Source organism: Thalassophryne amazonica, chromosome 22 (genome assembly GCF_902500255.1).
Source record: "Thalassophryne amazonica chromosome 22, fThaAma1.1, whole genome shotgun sequence".
Classification (NCBI taxonomy): domain Eukaryota; kingdom Metazoa; phylum Chordata; class Actinopteri; order Batrachoidiformes; family Batrachoididae; genus Thalassophryne; species Thalassophryne amazonica.
In genome coordinates this window covers 10648739-10669037 of record NC_047124.1, presented here as the reverse complement: position 1 = coordinate 10669037, position 20299 = coordinate 10648739, and the positions used below count along the sequence as shown (strand labels likewise).

The following is a 20299-nucleotide window of genomic DNA, read 5'->3' as shown; positions in this document are numbered from 1 at the left end:
GGCCACTTTCTCAATGGTGAGAAATCATTATCCTGATGACAAACCGAATCAATCACCATGTAACCTAAAAGAACCTGAACGCATCATTAATTAAGATCAGAATTAATTAGTCCCACTTCGTTTCCGTCCGTTGGGTCCGTTGACACGTTTCCGTTAAATCTCCACAGATGCAAACCGTCTGCAAAGGTTTCAGGTCACATGGATGCGGGTTCGAACACCTGCGCCTCACGCAGCACTTTTTATGTTAATAATCTGCCTAAGCTCGGCCCACCCGCACCGACTTCACATCTCCACACCATCAGTGAGTCAGTATGGGACAGCTGAGAAACCGACAGGTCACTGGATCTCAGATCTTTTTGGTTTTTTCGGACATGAGACTTTTGGTCCTCAGCGGGATGTGCGCGCTCCTTCTGTGCGCCACAGTCCGGACCAGAGATTGCGGGAGGACGCAGACTTTCCATCGGAGGAACCAGGAGGAGTCCCGGGACCACAGGCGCACACGGCCAAAGAGGGACACCTCCAAGGCTTCCCACGGTCCTCCCTTCACCTCCTGCCCGCTCCCCCTCAGCCCAGCAGAACAGCAGCTTCTGGATGACAACACCCACGAGGTGACATGTGGATGAATGATCTGTTTTGGTGGATTTGGTCCAGTGTCATTTTTTCTAAATAGGGGAGGATGGGGACAGTTGTGACACAATGTGCTTGAGCATCTCCGCTGCAAGCAAATTTTTAACCCCAAGGGCCCTATCTTGCACACTGTATAAAGCAGCGCACATCCCTGTGTAAGTGCTTGTTTCTGAGCATTTTCACACTCAAGCGCCACACTGTTATGCTACACATAATGGTGACACACAGTTGGCTTTGGGTGTACACGCTAACACCTTCATAAGATGTACAGCATTTTTAGATTTAGATGTTTATTTTTGGCTAACTTTTACAAAATATATGAGAGACATATTAGATTTATAAAGAAATAAAGCTGTTTCGGAGTGTATTCTGCCATCTTGGAGTGTTTTGTTCACGCTAACTGATGGCGTGATTGCGTTACCGTTACGGCAGTTAATTGCAGTGAATTACGTGATATTGTCATATACGTGAGTCTGGCTCTGTCTCTTTCCTAGACAGGGTTTAACGGTGATGATGGGTCCAGTTTAACACTCACGTGGGTGGGCGACGGCACAGGAGTGAGTATTGTTGTGGTACAACGCTACAAAAAGTCACATAATCTTTATCAGTACAAAACAGATCACTACTAAACAACATTTTCAGGCACAAATATTTGTCAACCAGCACGTTTATTTTATACATGGATATATCAGAAGTTGTGTTCAAAACAGATAGTTAGAATGGAAATAAAACAAGTATTTTGTGTGTTTAACAGCTGATAACTGTAACTATGAGACATTTTTATACCTTAGCTGCATTCTGAATTTTAGCTAAATGTTTATAGCTGAAAATCGGGTGATTTGGAACTTGTTAATCAACTGCTTTATTAAATTATTTTGTCAAATCACTCACTGGGTCACTATCTAATGTTGCCTGATTAATACGTATTATCAGAATATGTTAATTTTTGAGACAGCTACAAGCTAACTAGCCAAGGAGCTAACAAGACAAACTGGGCTAGGCAAGCTACCTAGCTAGCTCATTTGGAAGCTAAATAATAAGATAATCATTTGAATGTTTTTGTGCTAGCTCACTCTAATCTATTTTTGAAACCGTTTTAGTAAGCAGCCATACTTAACACAGCTAGCTACCATGACAAGCGCAGTTTAATGGTTATTGTGTGTTAGTCCATTTACTAAGTTTTTTTTTTTTTTCAATCAACTTCAGAGTTTTAACAGGTTATAAACCTCTGTTTGGTATTATGTGTAGAGAACTCTTTATTAAAATTCTTTTGAGTAATTGTTAATGTTAATAGGAATTTGAAAGTGTACAACCAAGTATCACACCATGTAGAAATTCTGTACAAACTCTAGAAAACAATCAGTTTATGGATGTTATCTTGAAAATCTTTAAGCTAGGTGCATTTTTACATTTTTGAAAATCCAGTAATTTTCTGTGGAAACATGTTGTATTTTATAGGTAATCTTGATTTTGTCAACAATTAGTGCTCCAATTGCATCTTTCCTAGAAGGAGGCTCCTCGCGACTGTACAGAAGGTGAATCTATATATGCTAAGAGACAACTGTAGCCTGTGTGTGTGTGTGTGTGTGTGTGTGTGTGTGTGTGTGTGTGTGTGTGTGTGTGTGTGTGTGTGTGTGTGTGTGTGTCCCTCTGCTGTCCAAGCGGCACCTCGGAATTGAGGCAAACATGACATATATATATGTTGACATACGCAGAGTGACATAGGCTATTGAGCACTTTAGTAGTAATAGTAATAGTAGTAGTAGTAGTAGTAGTACTAGTAGTAGTAATAGTAATAATAGTGGAAGTAGGAGTAGTAGTAGTTAAGGGAAGAGACACTTTTGTGCTGCAAAATTGAGCCACACGTGGCACACTTTGACACATGGGGAGTGACATAGGCTATTGAGCACTTGTAGTAGTAGCAGTAGTAGTAGCAGTAGTAGTAGCAGTAGTAGGAGTAGTAGAAGTTAAGGGGAGAGACACTTTTGTGCGACATCAGCAGCAGCAAATGTGCTCAAAGGTTGGTGTCATTCTGTTCTATTTTTCTCTTTTTCTTTTGAACTTTTTATGTCTTCATTTTTGCAAGTAACAGTAGCAGTAGTAGTAGTAGCATAGCAGTAGTAATAGCATACTTTATTTTTAAATAAGCACTCTGTTTTTGTTGCTCTTCGTTTTGTATAGAAACTCTTGTACAATCTGTAAAAACCTTGTAACTGTAAGACTGGCCTAAACAGTGGTTCACCCCTCCGAGTCTGGTCTGCTTGAGGTTTCTTCCTCATTGTCACCAGAGGGAGTTTTTCCTTTCCACTGTTGCCTGTGTGCTTGCTCGGGGTGGGGTTGCTAAAGTTCAACCTTACTCCTGTGAGGCAGCTTTGTTGTGATTTGGTGCTATATACAAATAAAATAAATTGAACTGAGCTGTCTCTTCGTGTGGCAGCTCGTAGTTCTCTGGAATCCAGGATAGGTGGCAGGTGATAGCTTAGTTTTCATTTCAGTCTCTGAATCAAACCTGCCCTGTGACGGGTAATCAGCTAGTTTATATCGAAGGTAGTATTGCTGTGTGCAGTACATCAGTCCCCTCATTTTGTACACCTCATACAGTCAAATTTAATCTTTCATTTCTCATTAGTACCAACTACGGCAAGTCCTTCCTTGACATTTCCCACCGGATCAACAACACCTTCATAAGGAAGGAGTTCGGAGTTAGCGCCGGACCCGCGAAGTCTCTACATGTGAGTCTATGATGGTTCCCTGACTTTATTTTTCTGAGTGTGTGTAGGGATTTGTCTTGCGTCATTCCCACGTGTGGACGAGTGTGTGATGTTGCTTCACAGAGTTGCGTAAACATCTTATATGTTGCAGTGCCACATCCTTGTTTTTAAACCGCTGTTAGTCGTTAGACTTGTGACTTGTGACAGAGTAAAAGTGACTGGACACTTTTAGTAAAAGAAACAAAACCTGAAAACAAGCACTTGTTGGACTGTATCGGTATTTACTGTTGATTTTTAAATCAGTGTCACGGTTATTTTTCTTCTTCTTCTTCATTATTATTATTATTATTTTGATGACCTCTGTTCCTCTCTGGAATGCTCACACACACACAAAACCCTTCATCACGTAACATATGATAATTAATATGACAAATTAATATGCATCCGTGTTCAAGCGGTTGAACTGTGCGCGTTTGTTGTGCGGTGCCTGATTGTGATTCCTTGACACACACAAAAAGAAACTCACAATTTTCCAAAAATTTTCTCATAAATTTGTGATGATCTCAGAGAATATCAGTGTTCTTTTCCTTGTATATTTATGACGGGTTTTCTCATGCAAATGTATCTTGGAAATTTTACTTCTTCTCTTTTTTTTTTTTGGTCTGAGAATATCACGTTTTTTCTAGCAAATTCACGACTTTGTCATCTTGGAAAATGTATGTTTTTTTTTTTTATTAATTCATTTTCTGCCTCTCATCCAGGTGCTGTTGCAGTGGCAGTAGGCCAAGCAGCTCATCCCACACTTCCCTATCCTTGGCCAAGTCCTTTAACTCCTGGGGAATCCTGAGGCGTTCCCAAACCAGCTGGGACATATAATCCCTAAAGTGTGTCCTGGGTCTTCCACAAGGCCTCCTCCCAGTTGGATGTGCCTGTAAGAATCCCTAGAGAGATGACCAGGGGGCATCCTCACCAGATCACCAAACCACCTCACATCCTTTCAATGTTGAAGAAGCAGCAGCGGTAAAATATCGTTAGCATCGTCATCATCTGTGCTGATTTTCTCTCTCAATTCTGACTTTAACTGACAGGTGATTCTGACAGCAGACACACCAGTGGTGGACAACCCCGGCGGGATCATCTTCACCTCCACCGATGCCGGCGCGACCTTCAAGTCCAGCCGGCTCCCTTTCCACCTGGCTCAGCCAATCACGTACCACTTCCTCAACCCTAACTACCTCGTCGTCATCAGCATTGATGTGAGCGCCCGGTTTCACTCTTTTTCGCCTTTCTTTCCATCTTCAGCCTCATTTTTGGGGCGTGTATAAGTCAGACAGACCAGCACACACACACTCGTGCGCGCGGCAGGCACACACCTTAAAATAAAGGCAAACACTCTTCTGCGTCTTTTTTTTTTTTTTTTTTTTTGACTTGCAGAGCAGCCTGTGGCTTTCGCTGGACTTTGGTGTCAAGTGGACAAACGTTCACGACGGAGTGGATTCTTTCATGTGGTGAGAATAAACAAGCGAAGGCACACACCAAATCCCCGTGTCTACAGGAGAGCACATTTAACGGCACTGTGTATTACGGCATAACACAAGATTAATAGAATCTGACTGAAGTGTTTATCTGGAAATGCTTTTAACATATTTTGTGAATCATTGTTCTTGGTTTTAGGGGAGCAGGTGTTAATCTGTTCTTCAGCTACAGTCCAATAGGACCAGGTAGGAAACTCCACAAGATACACGTCCAACCCAGTAAACCCGCAAACATACCCCGTCCATTACATTTAGTTCCATCCTGTGTGCACCTTCATACCTCACCGAGTCTATATGAGAAGCGACACATATTGTATTGTGGATTTTTTTCTTGATTTTTTTTTCCTTGTTTTTTGTGTGTCTCCAATGGGTAAAGACTCTTGTTATCATACTTTAAGTGATTTTTTTTCCCTCTCCACAATCATCTTCAGTTTTAGAAAGTGTTGTAAAACAACATTTTTGAAAATGGTTCAAAGTAGGCGTTCCACCCTACTGAGTCTGGTCTGCTTGAGATTTCTTCCTCTAATCTAAAACCAATAAGGGAGTTTTTCTTTACTACTGTTGCCAATGTGAAGGTCTAGACCAGGGGTGGCCAAGTTCGGTCCTTGAGAGCCACCTTCGTGACACTCTTAGTTGTCTCCCTGCTCCAACACACATGAATCCAATGAAAGGCTCATTAAAAGTCTGCTAAAGAGCCTTTCATTGGATTCATGTGTGTTGGAGCAGGGAGACAACTAACAGTGTCAGGAAGGTGGCTCTCAAGGACCGAACTTGGCCACCCCTGGTCTGGACCTAACTTGTGTTTCATGCTTTGAAGTAACTCATGCTATGATTTGATACTGTATAAATAAATTGAAGAGATGTTGTATAAAACTGCTGGAAAAACATAGCAAACATATGTATAGTAGTAAATTAGCTTGCAATATATAACCAATTACTCGCCTTCCTGTCCCATAATTCTCATTGAAGGTGTCATCTTTCTAGAAAGGGTCCAAGGTATCATACACCTTGTATTTTTTTTGACTTCCAACATAAAATCAATTCCTTCTGATTTGGTGTTGTGGCTGGTTGCTGCCGTGATGTCGAGAATAACAAGGAAAAAGTCACGAATTTTCATGTGGAAAGCGTTACCTGATTGGCCGGTCAGAAGCGTACCAGAAGGGGAATTGCTTTGAAACATGCCGCTATGCCGCTGGTGAGCTAGCACACCTAGACTAGAAGGGTTGCTATTAGCTCCCTTGATGTTTCGTAGATGGCTGTGGTGTAATTAAGGTGTCAGTCTCTTAAAAAGTTGATAGTTAAATGTTGGTTTGCAATGAAGCATCCAAATATGGATATTTTATTTTATCCTGATGCGACACTTTGACATTTCCTTGTGTGTGTACTGGAAGACCTGAAACAGCAACATATGGAATGTTGTATTGCCTTCACCCCATCTGACGTGCCATATTCTTGTCTTATTTCCTGTCAACGTAGTTGAAGCAGACAGGAGGGGAGAGTTACTGCTGAAGAGGACGGAGGATCTGGGGAAGACCTTCACCAAAATCGCTGAGAACATCTTCTCCTTCGGCTACATTGGAGGTTTCCTCTTCACCTCCGTTTTGGAAGATTTGGTAAAATTGAAAAAACGTTTGATGCCTAATTAATACACTCCGAGTAACAATAACAGCTCCACTTATTTTTGTGGAGTACTTTTGCAGTTGTTTTTCATTTTACCTCCAGAGAGCTCCTCGTGAAATTTACGTGTCATCAGACCAAGGCAACACCTTCAATCGAGCTTTGCTGCCATCTGCCTCCACTGAGCAGGTAAGACCGAAATGCTGCCAAGGTGGTCGGACATCTCATCGAAAAGTGTTGCCTGATTTTGGTGACTGCTTGGTTAAAACAAGAACTGCCACATCCTCAAAGGTAGATATGGTTGTCTTGGTTTGTTTCTAGTAAGAAAGATGCAGAGTTGTTGGTAGCAAGTGGGCACTTAGATCTTGAGGTTGTTTTGATGTGGATGTAGTTTTTTTTTTTTCCAATATAAGGCTTTAACAATGACAGATTCATGGGAATAAACCTTTTACTGGCTTGGGTTGGAGGTCACCATGGCACAACTGTCCACCTTTTAAGTTTGGACTACATTTGGTTATGACATAAGTCATTGGTTAGTGACCATGTTTCACAACCAAGCCTCCAGCTAAGGTATCAAGATCACCATATATACCTCTGTCCAGTGACCTCATAACTCCATAAGCTCTTCCAAGACATCTTTCAACCTCATGGGCTCAACTCTCAGGGGCATGAATCTAACTGGAAAAGAAGGTGAATCTCTTTCCATGTTCAACACTCTCAATACATACAGATACACTTATGATGGCTCAGTTCAAGAAGTCATTGAAAGTATGGATTTTGGTCTCAATCCAGGACAGTCGGAAACATAGGCATGCTTCACCCAGCTTCTGGAGAGTTGCAACAGAGACATCAGTTATTCCCAGAAACATCACCGTATCATCTGCAAAGTTAGTGAACCTTTCCTCACTGATGCATGCACTCAAAAACACATCCCTGATGGAAGTCACTGTGAAGAAGGCAGAAGCGGTTTGCACTCTGCGCAGCACCCATCGGCTGACCACGATGTCCAGCAACTTGTTGGAAATCCTGGATTTCACATAGAGCAGCCTGGTTGACCAAACTGAATGCCTCCAAGACCTTTGATGTGGTTGATGGTTGCTGGGTTCTTGAATGTGAAGCCAGGCTGCTCTGTTTGATGGCCAATAAGAAGCTGGAAAAAGATCCCCCAAATCCTAGATTTCAACCTCTGTGGATGAAACAGACGTGTAGCGAATTTGAGTTTGGTGGTTGGGACATTTGCGGTTCATTACAGGTAGTTTCAACATGAGGAAGAATCAACAATGGCCACATTTCCTTTTTCAACATGAAAGGACCACACATGGTTGTGGTGAAACAGACACACAAAGTATGTTACTGGCAGCGCAAACACAATCTCTCGCGGTGACTCAAGAAGCTTTCGGGCGAAGAGGGTTTGTGTTGTGGTCGGAATTCCACACCGTCTCACCCACTTGTGCTCTCTGCCTTGTTTGCAGTTCTACTCCGTCCTAGACGGAGACGAGGACATGATCTTCATGCATGTGGACAATCCAGGAGGTAACAGATTTAAGTACTTTACACGGGCACAGTTAATCCCTCTTTCCCTTTGTGCACATTTTCTATGAGGTCATACTCGATTCCACTTCCATTCATGCTCACTCACCCTCTCACCTTCCAGTTCCTCTCTTTTAACACAGACACGTGCACTGGCTGGATAAATTTATAGCTCTCTCAGCCCCTTTTGTTGCAATGAAAAAGCGTAACGGTGAAGGAGATACAGGTTTCGCAACTTTGTTAGTGTTGCTGACATATCACTCCATCATACTCTCGGTGCGTTTCGGCTGCACCTATTTGGAGTCCAGCTGCTCAGTCTTTGTCTCTCTCTCTCTCTCTCTCTCTCTCTCTCTCTCTTTCCCCCCCCTCGTGGTATCTTTCTCATTCACGTCCATTTCTCTTTCTGCTCACTGTTCTGTTCTTGTCAGACTTTTGTACCGCTGAGATAAATAGGGGCGATTATGGTGGCAGAGGGGCTTTATCTCCTGTTAACTGGAGGGAGGTAGACTTAGGTTTCACTGCAAAAGCTGACAAGCATATCTTGGGATCAGGGTGCAACACACACACACACACACACACACACACACACACACACACACACACACACACACACACACACCACACACACACACACACCACACACACACCCTGCCTGCAACACATCAGTCACCTTCCTCAGCTCCTCTCGTCCTTCACCGCTTTAGCTGACACGTGTGTTGATCTTTACGTGTGTTAATGATGACTAACCCCTATGATGCTGATATCTAGAGTTTTGTATTGTCTGTTCCCAAAATGTGTTCACCAAACAGCCCCAGCTCGTTATTAAAGGGGCAGTACGTAGCATTTTAAAATAGAACTACAGTATGGCTATGACTTATTTCAAGGGCTGCACACTTTGGAGGCTGTATAGAATTTGTAGGCCACACGTGTTTATCGCGGCGCGACTAGATGTCTCATTTTGTAGGTTCCTTGGATTGCGGTTGGCGGATGAAACCTTCTTTCCTCAAAAACAAAGGATACAATAGGTGTGTCCTTTGTGGCCCAAACAGTTTTTCTTTTTTCAAGTAAAAATGGTTGGTAATTTAACAGCAAAAAGATCATTTTGGGCTCCATATGTACAACAATTACAATTAAAGCATGTTTATAATGTTTATAGTGTATGAATAAGTATTAAACAATGATTAATAAGCTACAGGTTACATCCGTTATGCTAGCTTGCTGCTCATGGCTGTCAAGGTTGCTAGGCGACAAGGGGTTAGGGCATAACAACCCCTCCATGGGATTCTGCTGGTGTCCCTCCTGTGTTGGTAGCATGGCCCAAGCAGTGGGCCGCCACTTTGAGTCTGGTCTGCTTGAGGTTTCTTCCTCAAATCATCAGAGGGACTTTTTCCTTACCACTCTCACCTGTGTGCTTGCTCTAAGGGTTGGTAAGGTTAGACCTTACTTGTGTGAAGCACCTTGAGGCAGCTTTGTTATGATTTGGCACTATATAAATGAAATACATTGAAATTAAAATTAATTGAACAAGCTTAAGCTTTAATTTGAACATAGCAAAATACCCAGTGGGCTAGATCATCTCATTTCAGAAAGGTTGGTCTCCGCAATCTTGGAAGGCCAGATGTTCATAGAAAGCAGCCTTCAAAGGATGCAGCCCTTGAGCTGAGACCTAGCCCGTACGGTCACATTTTCTACAATCACAGTCAGCAAGAGTGTGATATTTAATTACCTTTTATCATCTGGACTGTAATTAAATATTGTCACAATATTTAGATATGGCACTGGTGAAACTGAGCAAACAACAGTAACTCTAGGCTGTAAATTCATGTGGCCACAGTACATTTAATCAGCTAGCGGCTAATTAGTGAAGCTAGCTTTTCCATTCGCAGTTTAGCTTTCAGCTAACTTTGAAACTCTTAGCAGATCAATTAGCTTCTATTAAATGTATCTCCGCTAACCTTAAAACAACTAACTTGTTTTTTTTGTTGTTTTTTTTAAGAATAAGGTTTAACAGTCAAAAAATGTTTCTAAACCCTAAAATCCTGTTGGAGTTTATACACGAAGCGAAATTGATACATTTTGCAAAGGCAACATGCTTTGCATTCGTTAGATTATCAAAATGATTTTCCATGTGTATTTTTTTTTATTCTTAATGTTTATCTGGAAACTACTTCTTAATTTCATTTGTTCATTTAATTATTATGTACATATTAATCATCATCTGATCTTGGCATGCTAAACCTTTATTAGGAAACCTCAATGTATACACTACAACATGTTTAAATTTAATCTCTTTAGGTCTGTTCGAAGTTTTTAGAGCCAAAGAAAAAAGAAAAATCAAAGCTAGAGTAAATTTATATAAGAAAAAAAATAGCTAAATAGTTTAGCAGCTAAATAGTTTAGCAGTTAACCTTTCAGTTAGCGGATTAGCATTATGAATGTTGTCCCCACTCCCGCCGCTGACCATATTTGATTCCGATTACATAAGAGACTAAATTTGGACTTTTTTCCAACCCATTTTTTTTAACTATAGACACCTTCTTTGGAACCATGTACACATCAGATGATCGCGGTATCCTGTACTCCAAGTCACTTGAGCGCCACCTGTTTGGTGGGCAGAGAAAGAGCGACTTCACCAACGTTACTTCACTGAGAGGAGTCTACCTCACCAATAAACTGGATGAAGGTATTGTCCATCTGGTCATCCACTGAATAGATCACATGTTATAGATATTCAAATCATGTCTGTCTGCACAAATCGTGATCCACCTTTTTCTTCATTCGTGGTTTCGACCTGTTTTGTTGCAGATGGTCATATAAGATCCGTCATTTCCTTTAACAGAGGAGGGAAGTGGAGACATTTAAAAAAACCGGAGAATGTGGACTGTGAGGAGCAAGTCGAGAACGTGCGCTACTGCACATGACCCTGGTTGCACCTACACACAATGACGTTCTGTTCTTAAAGCATTAAGCCTTCCTTACTACACAGGCGTTTTCCTCCATCAGTGCAACCTGCATATCCACGGAGAACACAGTCGGAACAACCACATCGTTCCCATGCTTCCTCTTTCTGAGCCTACTGCCGTCGGTTTGGTTATCGCCCACGGTAACTAAACCACAATATACACATTTATCATCAACTCTAAGTCAGCCAGCGTTTAAATCCATATGGTGCCAACTTCACAATAGCAATTTGCCATAAATGCAGAAAACAGTATAATAAAATGAGTAAAGCCCGACCGATATATTTGCCGGCCGATATTATCGGCCGATATAAGCCCTTTTCACTATCGGACGGAATTTTTTTTTTTTTAACAGAACAGTTACTGAAATAATGTTTGTGTCGGCAATGTAAAATGTCCTTGCACCGTTTGTCCAGTAGATGGAGCTCTGACTCCATTCAACTGAGAGCTGCTTACACCCCGCTTAAATGTGTTCATCACCGGCCCCCGTAGTTCGCCCTCACACTGCACTGATCAGCTGACAAAAGCATACAGTAAGTTTATTAAGCTCTGTATCCTTATTCTGAACCTATAACTAAGTTCAGCAACAAGAGGTACAACATCAGATGTATTTCACAACTTTTTTTAAGGATATGTATTTGCTAATTTCACAAAGGCTTAATTCTTGATTGCATTTTTTGAACTTGAAAATTCTTCTGTTATAAAGTTAATCAATATGAGAACAAAGCTTCAGCTTTTAGCTCATACCTTTTTTGTTAAGGGTCCAAAAAAGAACATTTTATTAATAAAAAAAAAAATAATGATAATAATATCGGCTATTGGCAAATCAGCCGATTTATCGATTATCGGCATCTTTTTCATCCAAATATCGTTATCGGCATTGGCCTCAAAAAATCCATATCGGTCGGGCTCTAAAAATGAGCGCAATTAAAACATGCCACCAATATTCATCTTTTAAGTATGAATTTATTCTCTAAAAATGTGCAATTTTATGAAAGATTAAACAGTTTATTCATTTAATTAATGTTGTCCCACCAATCAAACTAATCATTAATTGCTCAGCAGTATGTTTATGTAACTGCACTGGCCTGTACACCTTTTCTCATCTCAATACACTCTTTGTTTTCTTGAATTAAAAAAAATCTTTAACTTGTTTGGGAGAATAAATGTTTCAGCTTGGGTCAGGTTTGGAAACATCGATCACTTCATTGTTCTCCTTTGGGTGTTGGAGATGTTTCTCCTATTCAACTTCAGTGTCATTCTCAGTCCCAGTACTCTCCCTTCACCCAACCACTTCCATTTTTCCCTTCAGTTTACACTTTTGCGTGACTGTAAATGCAAATTGAATGGAAAGGGCGAAGTGGTTGAGTGAGTATTGGGATTACGCCTTGGGTCACCTTTTCCTTCTGGGCAGAATTTTTATGTCTCGATGGTATTCGTGATGCTACCACTTCATTATATTTTTATTTGGACCAAGAACAATTTACAGCACGGAAAAAGAAAACATTAACATTTTGGGTGCCTAAAAAAATTTTATACAGTGCTTATTTCACTAAAGTAAGGCTTATTTTAATGATATATTATTGGTCAGTAATTAGTCTTGATCAGAGAGTAGTTGTGGAGAAGCTAAACCTGAGTTGGACCCAAATATGCATTGTCAGAACTCAATTTTAACCAAACTCTGTTTGGGTTTCTGTTGTGGTACAAACTTTTTGTACTGATTGTAGCTTAAAACAACAGCAACTTAAACACCTGTGTTGAAAATGAAGCCACGGGCTAGTCAGTCAGTCATGTCCTTCTCTGTCCTCTCCACTAGGTAGCGTGGGTGAGTCTCTGTCATCGTCACAGCACCCAGATGTCTTCATTTCCTCAGACGGGGGTTACAACTGGAGGGGGACACTGCGGGGTCCTCACCACTACACCATATTGGATTCTGGAGGTCTCCTTGTGGCTGTGGAAGCCCATCACGAAGGACAAGTCAAGACTATCAAGTACTGAGAGAGGATTTTTAAAGTACTTGTTTGAGGTCTTTAAGAGTCTAAAATGTTTGACCCAATTTAAAAGAGACATTGGAAAGTCTACATGAACCTGCGTTACATGTAGAGTAACTCAACCCAAAAAAGACCTGAGATGGATCCAACCCTGGGTCAGATCTAATTACGAGAAACCAAGTAGATTCTACAAAGTTCTCTCACCAAAACCATTTTTAAACTTTACAACTGTTGTTGCTTCTCTAAGACACTGTGGGTGGCTGTTACGAAGTCCAGTGAGACCACAGTGTGTAACCGAACGTCATTCCTTGTCACCAGGTTCTCCACAGATGAGGGCCAGTGCTGGAAGTCATATAACTTCACTGAGCAGCCGTTCTTCTTTGCAGGCCTGGCGTCTGAGCCGGGCACCAAGGCCATGAATATCAGTGTGTGGGGCTACCGGCCCGAGGCAGATGGCCAGCCCATGTGGGTCGCAGTCACCATTGATTTTCAGAGCCTCCTCACAAGACAATGCAAGTTAAGCGCTTACAGATCTTTGCCCTGCTCTGTTGTGATCCCAGATTTTCCATTTTTATTGATCTCGGCGTTTTCTCTGCTCTGTTTGGGCTCAGATCAGTCAGCCACTACTAGACCTTGGGCCAGACCTCTGAAAGTGGGTGGATCATTACCATCTAAGGTGGCAAAACTTACCACTTTTACTTTATTTGGTATATATTAGCTGTTTATTATTTAGGCATGGTAGAGGATGAAGAAGACTGATTCCAAGATCAGAGCTACTGACATGACAGCTTTAAGATAAATTTCCGGAGTCGCAAGACGAGACAGAATAAGAAACATGAAAATCATGGAAGCTCTGAAGGATGAACCAATCATTTCAGTTATTGAAAAGAACACTCCAGTGGTTTGACCATGTCAAGTGAATGGAAAGAACATGGAATTCTGAGGAAAGCTTTAGCCTGGATACCAAATGGTCACGCAGTCCCTTGCTTTAAGAGAATCCTCTTTGATGGCGATTGAAAGTCTGAAATTGTATAATGATCACAAGAGATGGAAGGCCAAGTGTGGCCTAACTGGGAGCTGGGGAGTGGTGAGCCATGGGTAGCCATCCCAAGTGGGAAGCCATAGCCAGGTTGTGGTCAATGAAGGATTACAGAGGTGTTAACATTTACAAATGCTCCAACTATATTGAGTAGTATACCACATTATTTGTCTGATCATAAGGATTCCAAAAAGGTATAGTTTGGACTAACTATAGCTAAATGTTATAGAGTTATGGGGTAAAATAGCAAAATTGGTGACAATGGTCAATTTTAGTTTGTATGTTGCTCAAAATTGAAAAATTTATGGTTAGAAAAAGAAATAGTTTGCACCATCTGTCATGCTTAGTTATCACTTTATAAGGTAACATACACTGTACGTATATCATAGAACCCAATGGATGTTGACCTTGTTTGACCTTTACTTTGGAGACCAAACATTCAGCACAGTCAAAACTATTCCATTTATTATTCCTATTAGCTCAATCAATAATTTGCGTTGCTTTTTAACAAAATTGGAGCAACTAACTTTTTAGCTCTTGTACAAACTGAAAGTACCCTTTGTCACCTTTTAAATGTATTTATTTTTGCTGTTTTTACCCCATAACTCCAAAACATTCGCTAATACATAGTCCAAACTATACCTTACTGAAATTCCTATGAGCAGACAAAAAATGTGGTATACCTCTCAAAATGATTGGAGCATTTTTAAAATTTGACCCCTGTGTAATTCCTCACTGATCCCTACCTGGCTACAAGTACTGTCCTGGCATGGCTAGTGTACATTTTTCAAATCCACAGAGATCGGTTACGAAAATGCCATATCAAACGTTCTGCCACCCTGGATGGTAGGGACCGACCTATCTGGCCCACAGTCTGTATAGCATTGGATTTAGTATTAGCTAGCTCAAGGAATAGCTTCAGGAAGTAGAACCAGCGTTGCGCGTCACCTGCCGTTTGTCCGGATTGGTCATGACACTGAGGTTCCGATTGATAATCTTCTGTATGACCAGGTGATGCTCAGGACTATGAAGAGTGGTTGGCTCATTCTACAGGGGGTGGGCCTTTGGAGAGAGATGGCTGCATCCTAGGTTACAAGGAGACGTTCAGGAGGCGTAAGAGACTTTCCTTCTGCAGAAATGGACGGAGCTACGTGTTGAGCAGGAAACAAAGCCCCTGCCTTTGCACCAGAGAGGATTATTTATGGTAAAGCATCTTTTTGTGGCATATACACTCAACAAAAATATAAACGCAACACTTTTGGTTTTGCTCCCATTTTGTATGAGATGAACTCAAAGATCTAAAACTTTTTCCACATACACAATATCACCATTTCCCTCAAATATTGTTCACAAACCAGTCTAAATCTGTGATAGTGAGCACTTCTCCTTTGCTGAGATAATCCATCCCACCTCACAGGTGTGCCATATCAAGATGCTGATTAGACACCATGATTAGTGCACAGGTGTGCCTTAGACTGCCCACAATAAAAGGCCACTCTGAAAGGTGCAGTTTTATCACACAGCACAATGCCACAGATGTCGCAAGATTTGAGGGAGCGTGCAATTGGCATGCTGACAGCAGGAATGTCAACCAGAGCTGTTGCTCGTGTATTGAATGTTCATTTCTCTACCATAAGCCGTCTCCAAAGGCGTTTCAGAGAATTTGGCAGTACATCCAACCAGCCTCACAACCGCAGACCACGTGTAACCACACCAGCCCAGGACCTCCACATCCAGCATGTTCACCTCCAAGATCGTCTGAGACCAGCCACTCAGACAGCTGCTGAAACAATCGATTTGCATAACCAAAGAATTTCTGCACAAACTGTCAGAAACCGTCTCAGGGAAGATCATCTGCATGCTCGTCGTCCTCATCGGGGTCTCGACCTGACTCCAGTTCGTCATCGTAACCGACTTGAGTGGGCAAATGCTCACATTTGCTGGCGTTTGGCACGTTGGAGAGGTGTTCTCTTCATGGATGAATCCCGGTTCACACTGTCCAGGGCAGATGGCAGACAGCGTGTGTGGCGTCGTGTGGGTGAGCGGTTTTCTGATGTCAATGTTGTGGATCGAGTGGCCCATGGTGGCGGTGGGGTTATGGTATGGACAGGCGTCTGTTATGGACGAAGAACACAGGTGTATTTTATTGATGGCATTTTGAATGCACAGAGATACCGTGACGAGATCCTGAGGCCCATTGTTGTGCCATACATCCAAGAACATCACCTCATGTTGCAGCAGGATAATGCACGGCCCCATGTTGCAAGGATCTGTACACAATTCTTGGAAGCTGAAAATGTCCCAGTTCTTACATGGCCGGCATACTCACCGGACATGTCACCCATTGAGCATGTTTGGGATGCTCTGGACCGGTGTATACGACAGAGTGTACCAGTTCCTGCCAATATCCAGCAACTTCGCACAGCCATTGAAGAGGAGTGGACCAACATTCCACAGGCCACAATTGACAACCTGATCAACTCTATGCGAAGGAGATGTGTTGCACTGCATGAGGCAAATGGTGGTCACACCAGATACTGACTGGTATCCCCCCCAATAAAACAAAACTGCACCTTTCAGAGTGGCCTTTTATTGTGGGCAGTCTAAGGCACACTTGTGCACTAATCATGGTGTCTAATCAGCATCTTGATATGGCACACCTGTGAGGTGGGATGGATTATCTCAGCAAAGGAGAAGTGCTCACTATCACAGATTTAGACTGGTTTGTGAACAATATTTGAGGGAAATGGTGATATTGTGTATGTGGAAAAAGTTTTAGATCTTTGAGTTCATCTCATACAAAATGGGAGCAAAACCAAAAGTGTTGCGTTTATATTTTTGTTGAGTGTATATATTTGTCAGTGGGGGTTCTTTCACTTTCACTAAACTTGCCTTCTTGTCAAATCAGGTGCCTCAGCTTATAAACATTTATTCCCTCAGTTCTGACTTCCAGGTGTGCTCAGGGTGTTTACGATCGTGGGGTTACACTCAGCCATCATGAGTTCTGCCCCAAATTAAATCGCTTTCCATCCATTTTTTTGTTCAGTGACTATGGCTTCTACCGTCATGTGAACACATCAGAGTGCGTGAGAAAACACAACACTGCAAACCAAAGCTTGGACATCTGTCTGAATGGAGAGGACGAGGAGATTCTAACAGAGGGGTAAGATCACGGATCAAAGAGCAGTTGTGGTTTCACACACCTTGGTCCAACTCCTTAAAGGCACCAGGAGACACTCATCTGAAGGTACACCCTGACTTTAGGTACCGTAAGGTCCCAAGTGACAAGTGCGAGGGAGGATTCAGTCCTCAGCTCACTGTGGAGACAGTCAGACCCTGTGGAGTCAAACCCAGTCCTGACCCACCTGACAACCCGTCATCCACAGTCACACACTTTGACACACCGGTTAGTATGACTACCTTTTACAATACATGTATTGATAGAACCGTATGACTTCACCAGACAGTTTTTTTTTTTTAGTTATCTATGGAGCAGGAGTTCTAATTTATGTTTATCATCCCTTTAAATTTGTGGTATTTTTAAATAATTTTCCAAAAATACAACCACCACCCAACCCCATCTCACTCCAAGTTCGTGATGGCACCACGAGAAGTGATTTACAAAAGCATTTGGAGACAAGAAAAATTAAACATTTTATATTGTAAAAGGCCTCGCTTCAGTGTAAGTCTGTACTTTGCGTTAGCATGGAGTTACCGTTTTTTTTGTTGTTGTTTGTTGGTTTTGTTTCTTCCCCCCAGCAAGAGCGATTGGTGCTGATCCTGGTGTGTGCAGGAGCGGGATTCATTGTCCTGGTCGCTGTCATTTCTGCCGTCATCGCTGTGAGGAGGGCGGTTTACGGAAATAGGTCAGCTCCACACGTGTCCTCGCGTTTACGTAAATCTATACACAGCGGCAGGTTGAATATTGTTTCTGATCGGCGCCTTCTGCAGGACACCGGTGTATCGTTTCTCCAATCTCCGGATTCAGGATGATAATGGATTCGCAGCTGACTTAGAGAGCGCCACAAGCAGCAACGGCACGACCTGCCATCAGGACTCAGACGATGTAATTTTTTTAAATTTTTTTTGTTAATAATGCGTTTGTGTTGGATTAAGCATCTGTTGAGATGATGTGAATTTGTCGCACACGCTGATACTTTTTTCCGTCCTCTTTTGCCAGGACCTCATTGAATGACACATGCATTTAAACAGATGGATGAAAAATATTCAGTTGTACTTGAAACAACTTTGGACTTGTCCCTGAAGATCTGACGAGAGAGTCTTCTGTGCTTATGAATTACAACGTGCATGAAATTATTTATTGAACTTCTTGTCTTTGATATTCCTTACATTTCACTGCTTTATCTTGTGTCGTCACTGACTTTTACAGTGTTTTTTCTCCTGTTTTTTTCATGTTAAATGCAGGGCTACATGGCTAAGCTAATTTGGGTGCTTTTAGCCACAGTGGCTCAAAACCTTTTTCATTGTTATACATAGTTCATACAAATTACACACAATCTGCAGTTGCTAGGCTAACTAGTCAGTTATCTTTGATGAAAACTTTAGCATGTGAATTTGGCTGCTAATAATGTTGGGATCATTTACATATAAGTCATGTCACTCAACGGATCCAACTATGGCTAATATGTCATTTAGCCATGTTGGCTAATAATTATAATATGACGGGACTGCCCAGAAATGCCAACGTTTGATGTTGGAATCTTCACTTTATTGTTTTGCATATTCCTTTTACTGTCAGTAAACCAGAAATTATGCACTCAGCACGCTGAAGATTTTACTGATTAATATATTTTATCTTTGTTTGGTGAGCCTAGAAGAGCCATTGTTGGGGTTACAAAAATCTGTGCAATTTTGAGAATAAAGTCGTCATATTTTCTGAAAAGGTGCAGTGTTTTTTTTTTTTTAATTTTTTTTATTATTATTTAAATATATTGCAAGCATGAGACAAAATGAAAAATGTATTTATTCATTTTCTATACCTGCTTGCCAGACTTAAGGGTCATAGGGTGTTGGAGTCTATCCTAGCAGTCATAGGGCGAGAGACGGGGTACACCCCGGACAGGACGCCAGTCTGTTGCAGGGTCACATACAGTATAGATGGAGTCACACCTACAGCCAATTTAAAGGTTCCAATCCACTGAACCTGCAGGTCTTTGGAAGTGGAAGGAAGCTGGAGAACCCTGAGGGAGCCCACGCAAACATATTGAGAACATGCAAACTCCACACAGAAAGGACCAGGTGGGCAGCGAACCCATGAACTTCTTGCAATAAACAGATACACAATATATTTCTTGAGAAAAAAGGCTTGCCCCAAGACAAAAGCTTCATGGGACATTTTTAATGGTAATATTTGGCAAAAGGTGTGGATTCATCCCTTTTCTGTTATAATGACAAGATATAATGACCCCAAGTTCACTTTTTTTTTTTTGCAAAGATGATAATAATAATAATGATACATAATAATAAAGCTCTTTCCTGTAAATGTGAAAACATAACTACAAGATTTATTTATTTGTTTATTTATAATTAAGGCTGTTTTATCATCTTAACACAATCACTTGTAACCAAGTTGTTTTTTTCACTTTAAAGTTAAGAGCATTACATTTTATCTTACGTACATAGAAACTAATTTAAAGTACAAAAATGCGTCCCAATTTCATGTGAAATCATGTTTTTATTGATGATTTATTGATGATGTTTGATTATGTTGAACAAATATGAAGACTAGGGCATTTGAAAATATTTGCCTCTTGTGGCGCTGTAGCATCCTGTATGTAGTTCATTGTCAAGAGAAGAAGAAAATGCAGGAAGTGCCAAAGATAGCATGTGAGTTTGATACCTCACTCTGCTCATTTATTAATACGTCACATTAGTTTGAAACGTATAGGCAACACACTACACCAAGACATGGTTGCTTGCTTCTGTTCTGAAATCTGGCAACACTGGTCCCTGTCACTGTTTTCCCCGCCTTTCTTTCGTTCCGCCAATGTTTTGGATCAACTTGTTTACCTGTTAATTTGTGGCTTCTGGGCCAAATGTGCTGCGTAAAGATGACTAGCTGTCCTGCTTAATGCCTTACCGCTTAAAAAAAAAAAAAATAAAAAATAAAAAATAAATAATATATATATATATATATATATATATATATATATATATATATAATAATATATATATATATATATATATATATATATATATATATATATATATATATCAATACAGACCCATATAATTTTATGGAAACTTAACGCAACAGATGAAGCCTTTT

At 41.2% G+C, this 20299-nt stretch overlaps 1 protein-coding gene across 1 annotated transcript; it reads left to right on the top strand.

Annotated features, from left to right (window-relative positions):
* The first annotated feature begins 212 nt into the window (after nucleotides 1–212).
* Nucleotides 213–18228, top strand: si:dkey-159a18.1 (sortilin). The gene is made up of 21 exons (XM_034163483.1): nucleotides 213–608; nucleotides 1122–1184; nucleotides 2086–2162; nucleotides 3257–3359; nucleotides 4427–4594; nucleotides 4773–4846; nucleotides 5013–5059; nucleotides 6350–6486; nucleotides 6596–6679; nucleotides 7963–8023; nucleotides 10551–10703; nucleotides 10826–10923; nucleotides 11024–11123; nucleotides 12797–12971; nucleotides 13290–13483; nucleotides 15022–15214; nucleotides 17057–17173; nucleotides 17275–17416; nucleotides 17770–17876; nucleotides 17962–18076; nucleotides 18191–18228. The coding sequence occupies exons 1-21, from the start codon at nucleotides 312–314 to the stop codon at nucleotides 18203–18205; spliced, it is 2520 nt and encodes an 839-aa protein (XP_034019374.1). The 5' UTR covers nucleotides 213–311; the 3' UTR covers nucleotides 18206–18228.
* The last annotated feature ends 2071 nt before the right edge of the window (nucleotides 18229–20299 follow it).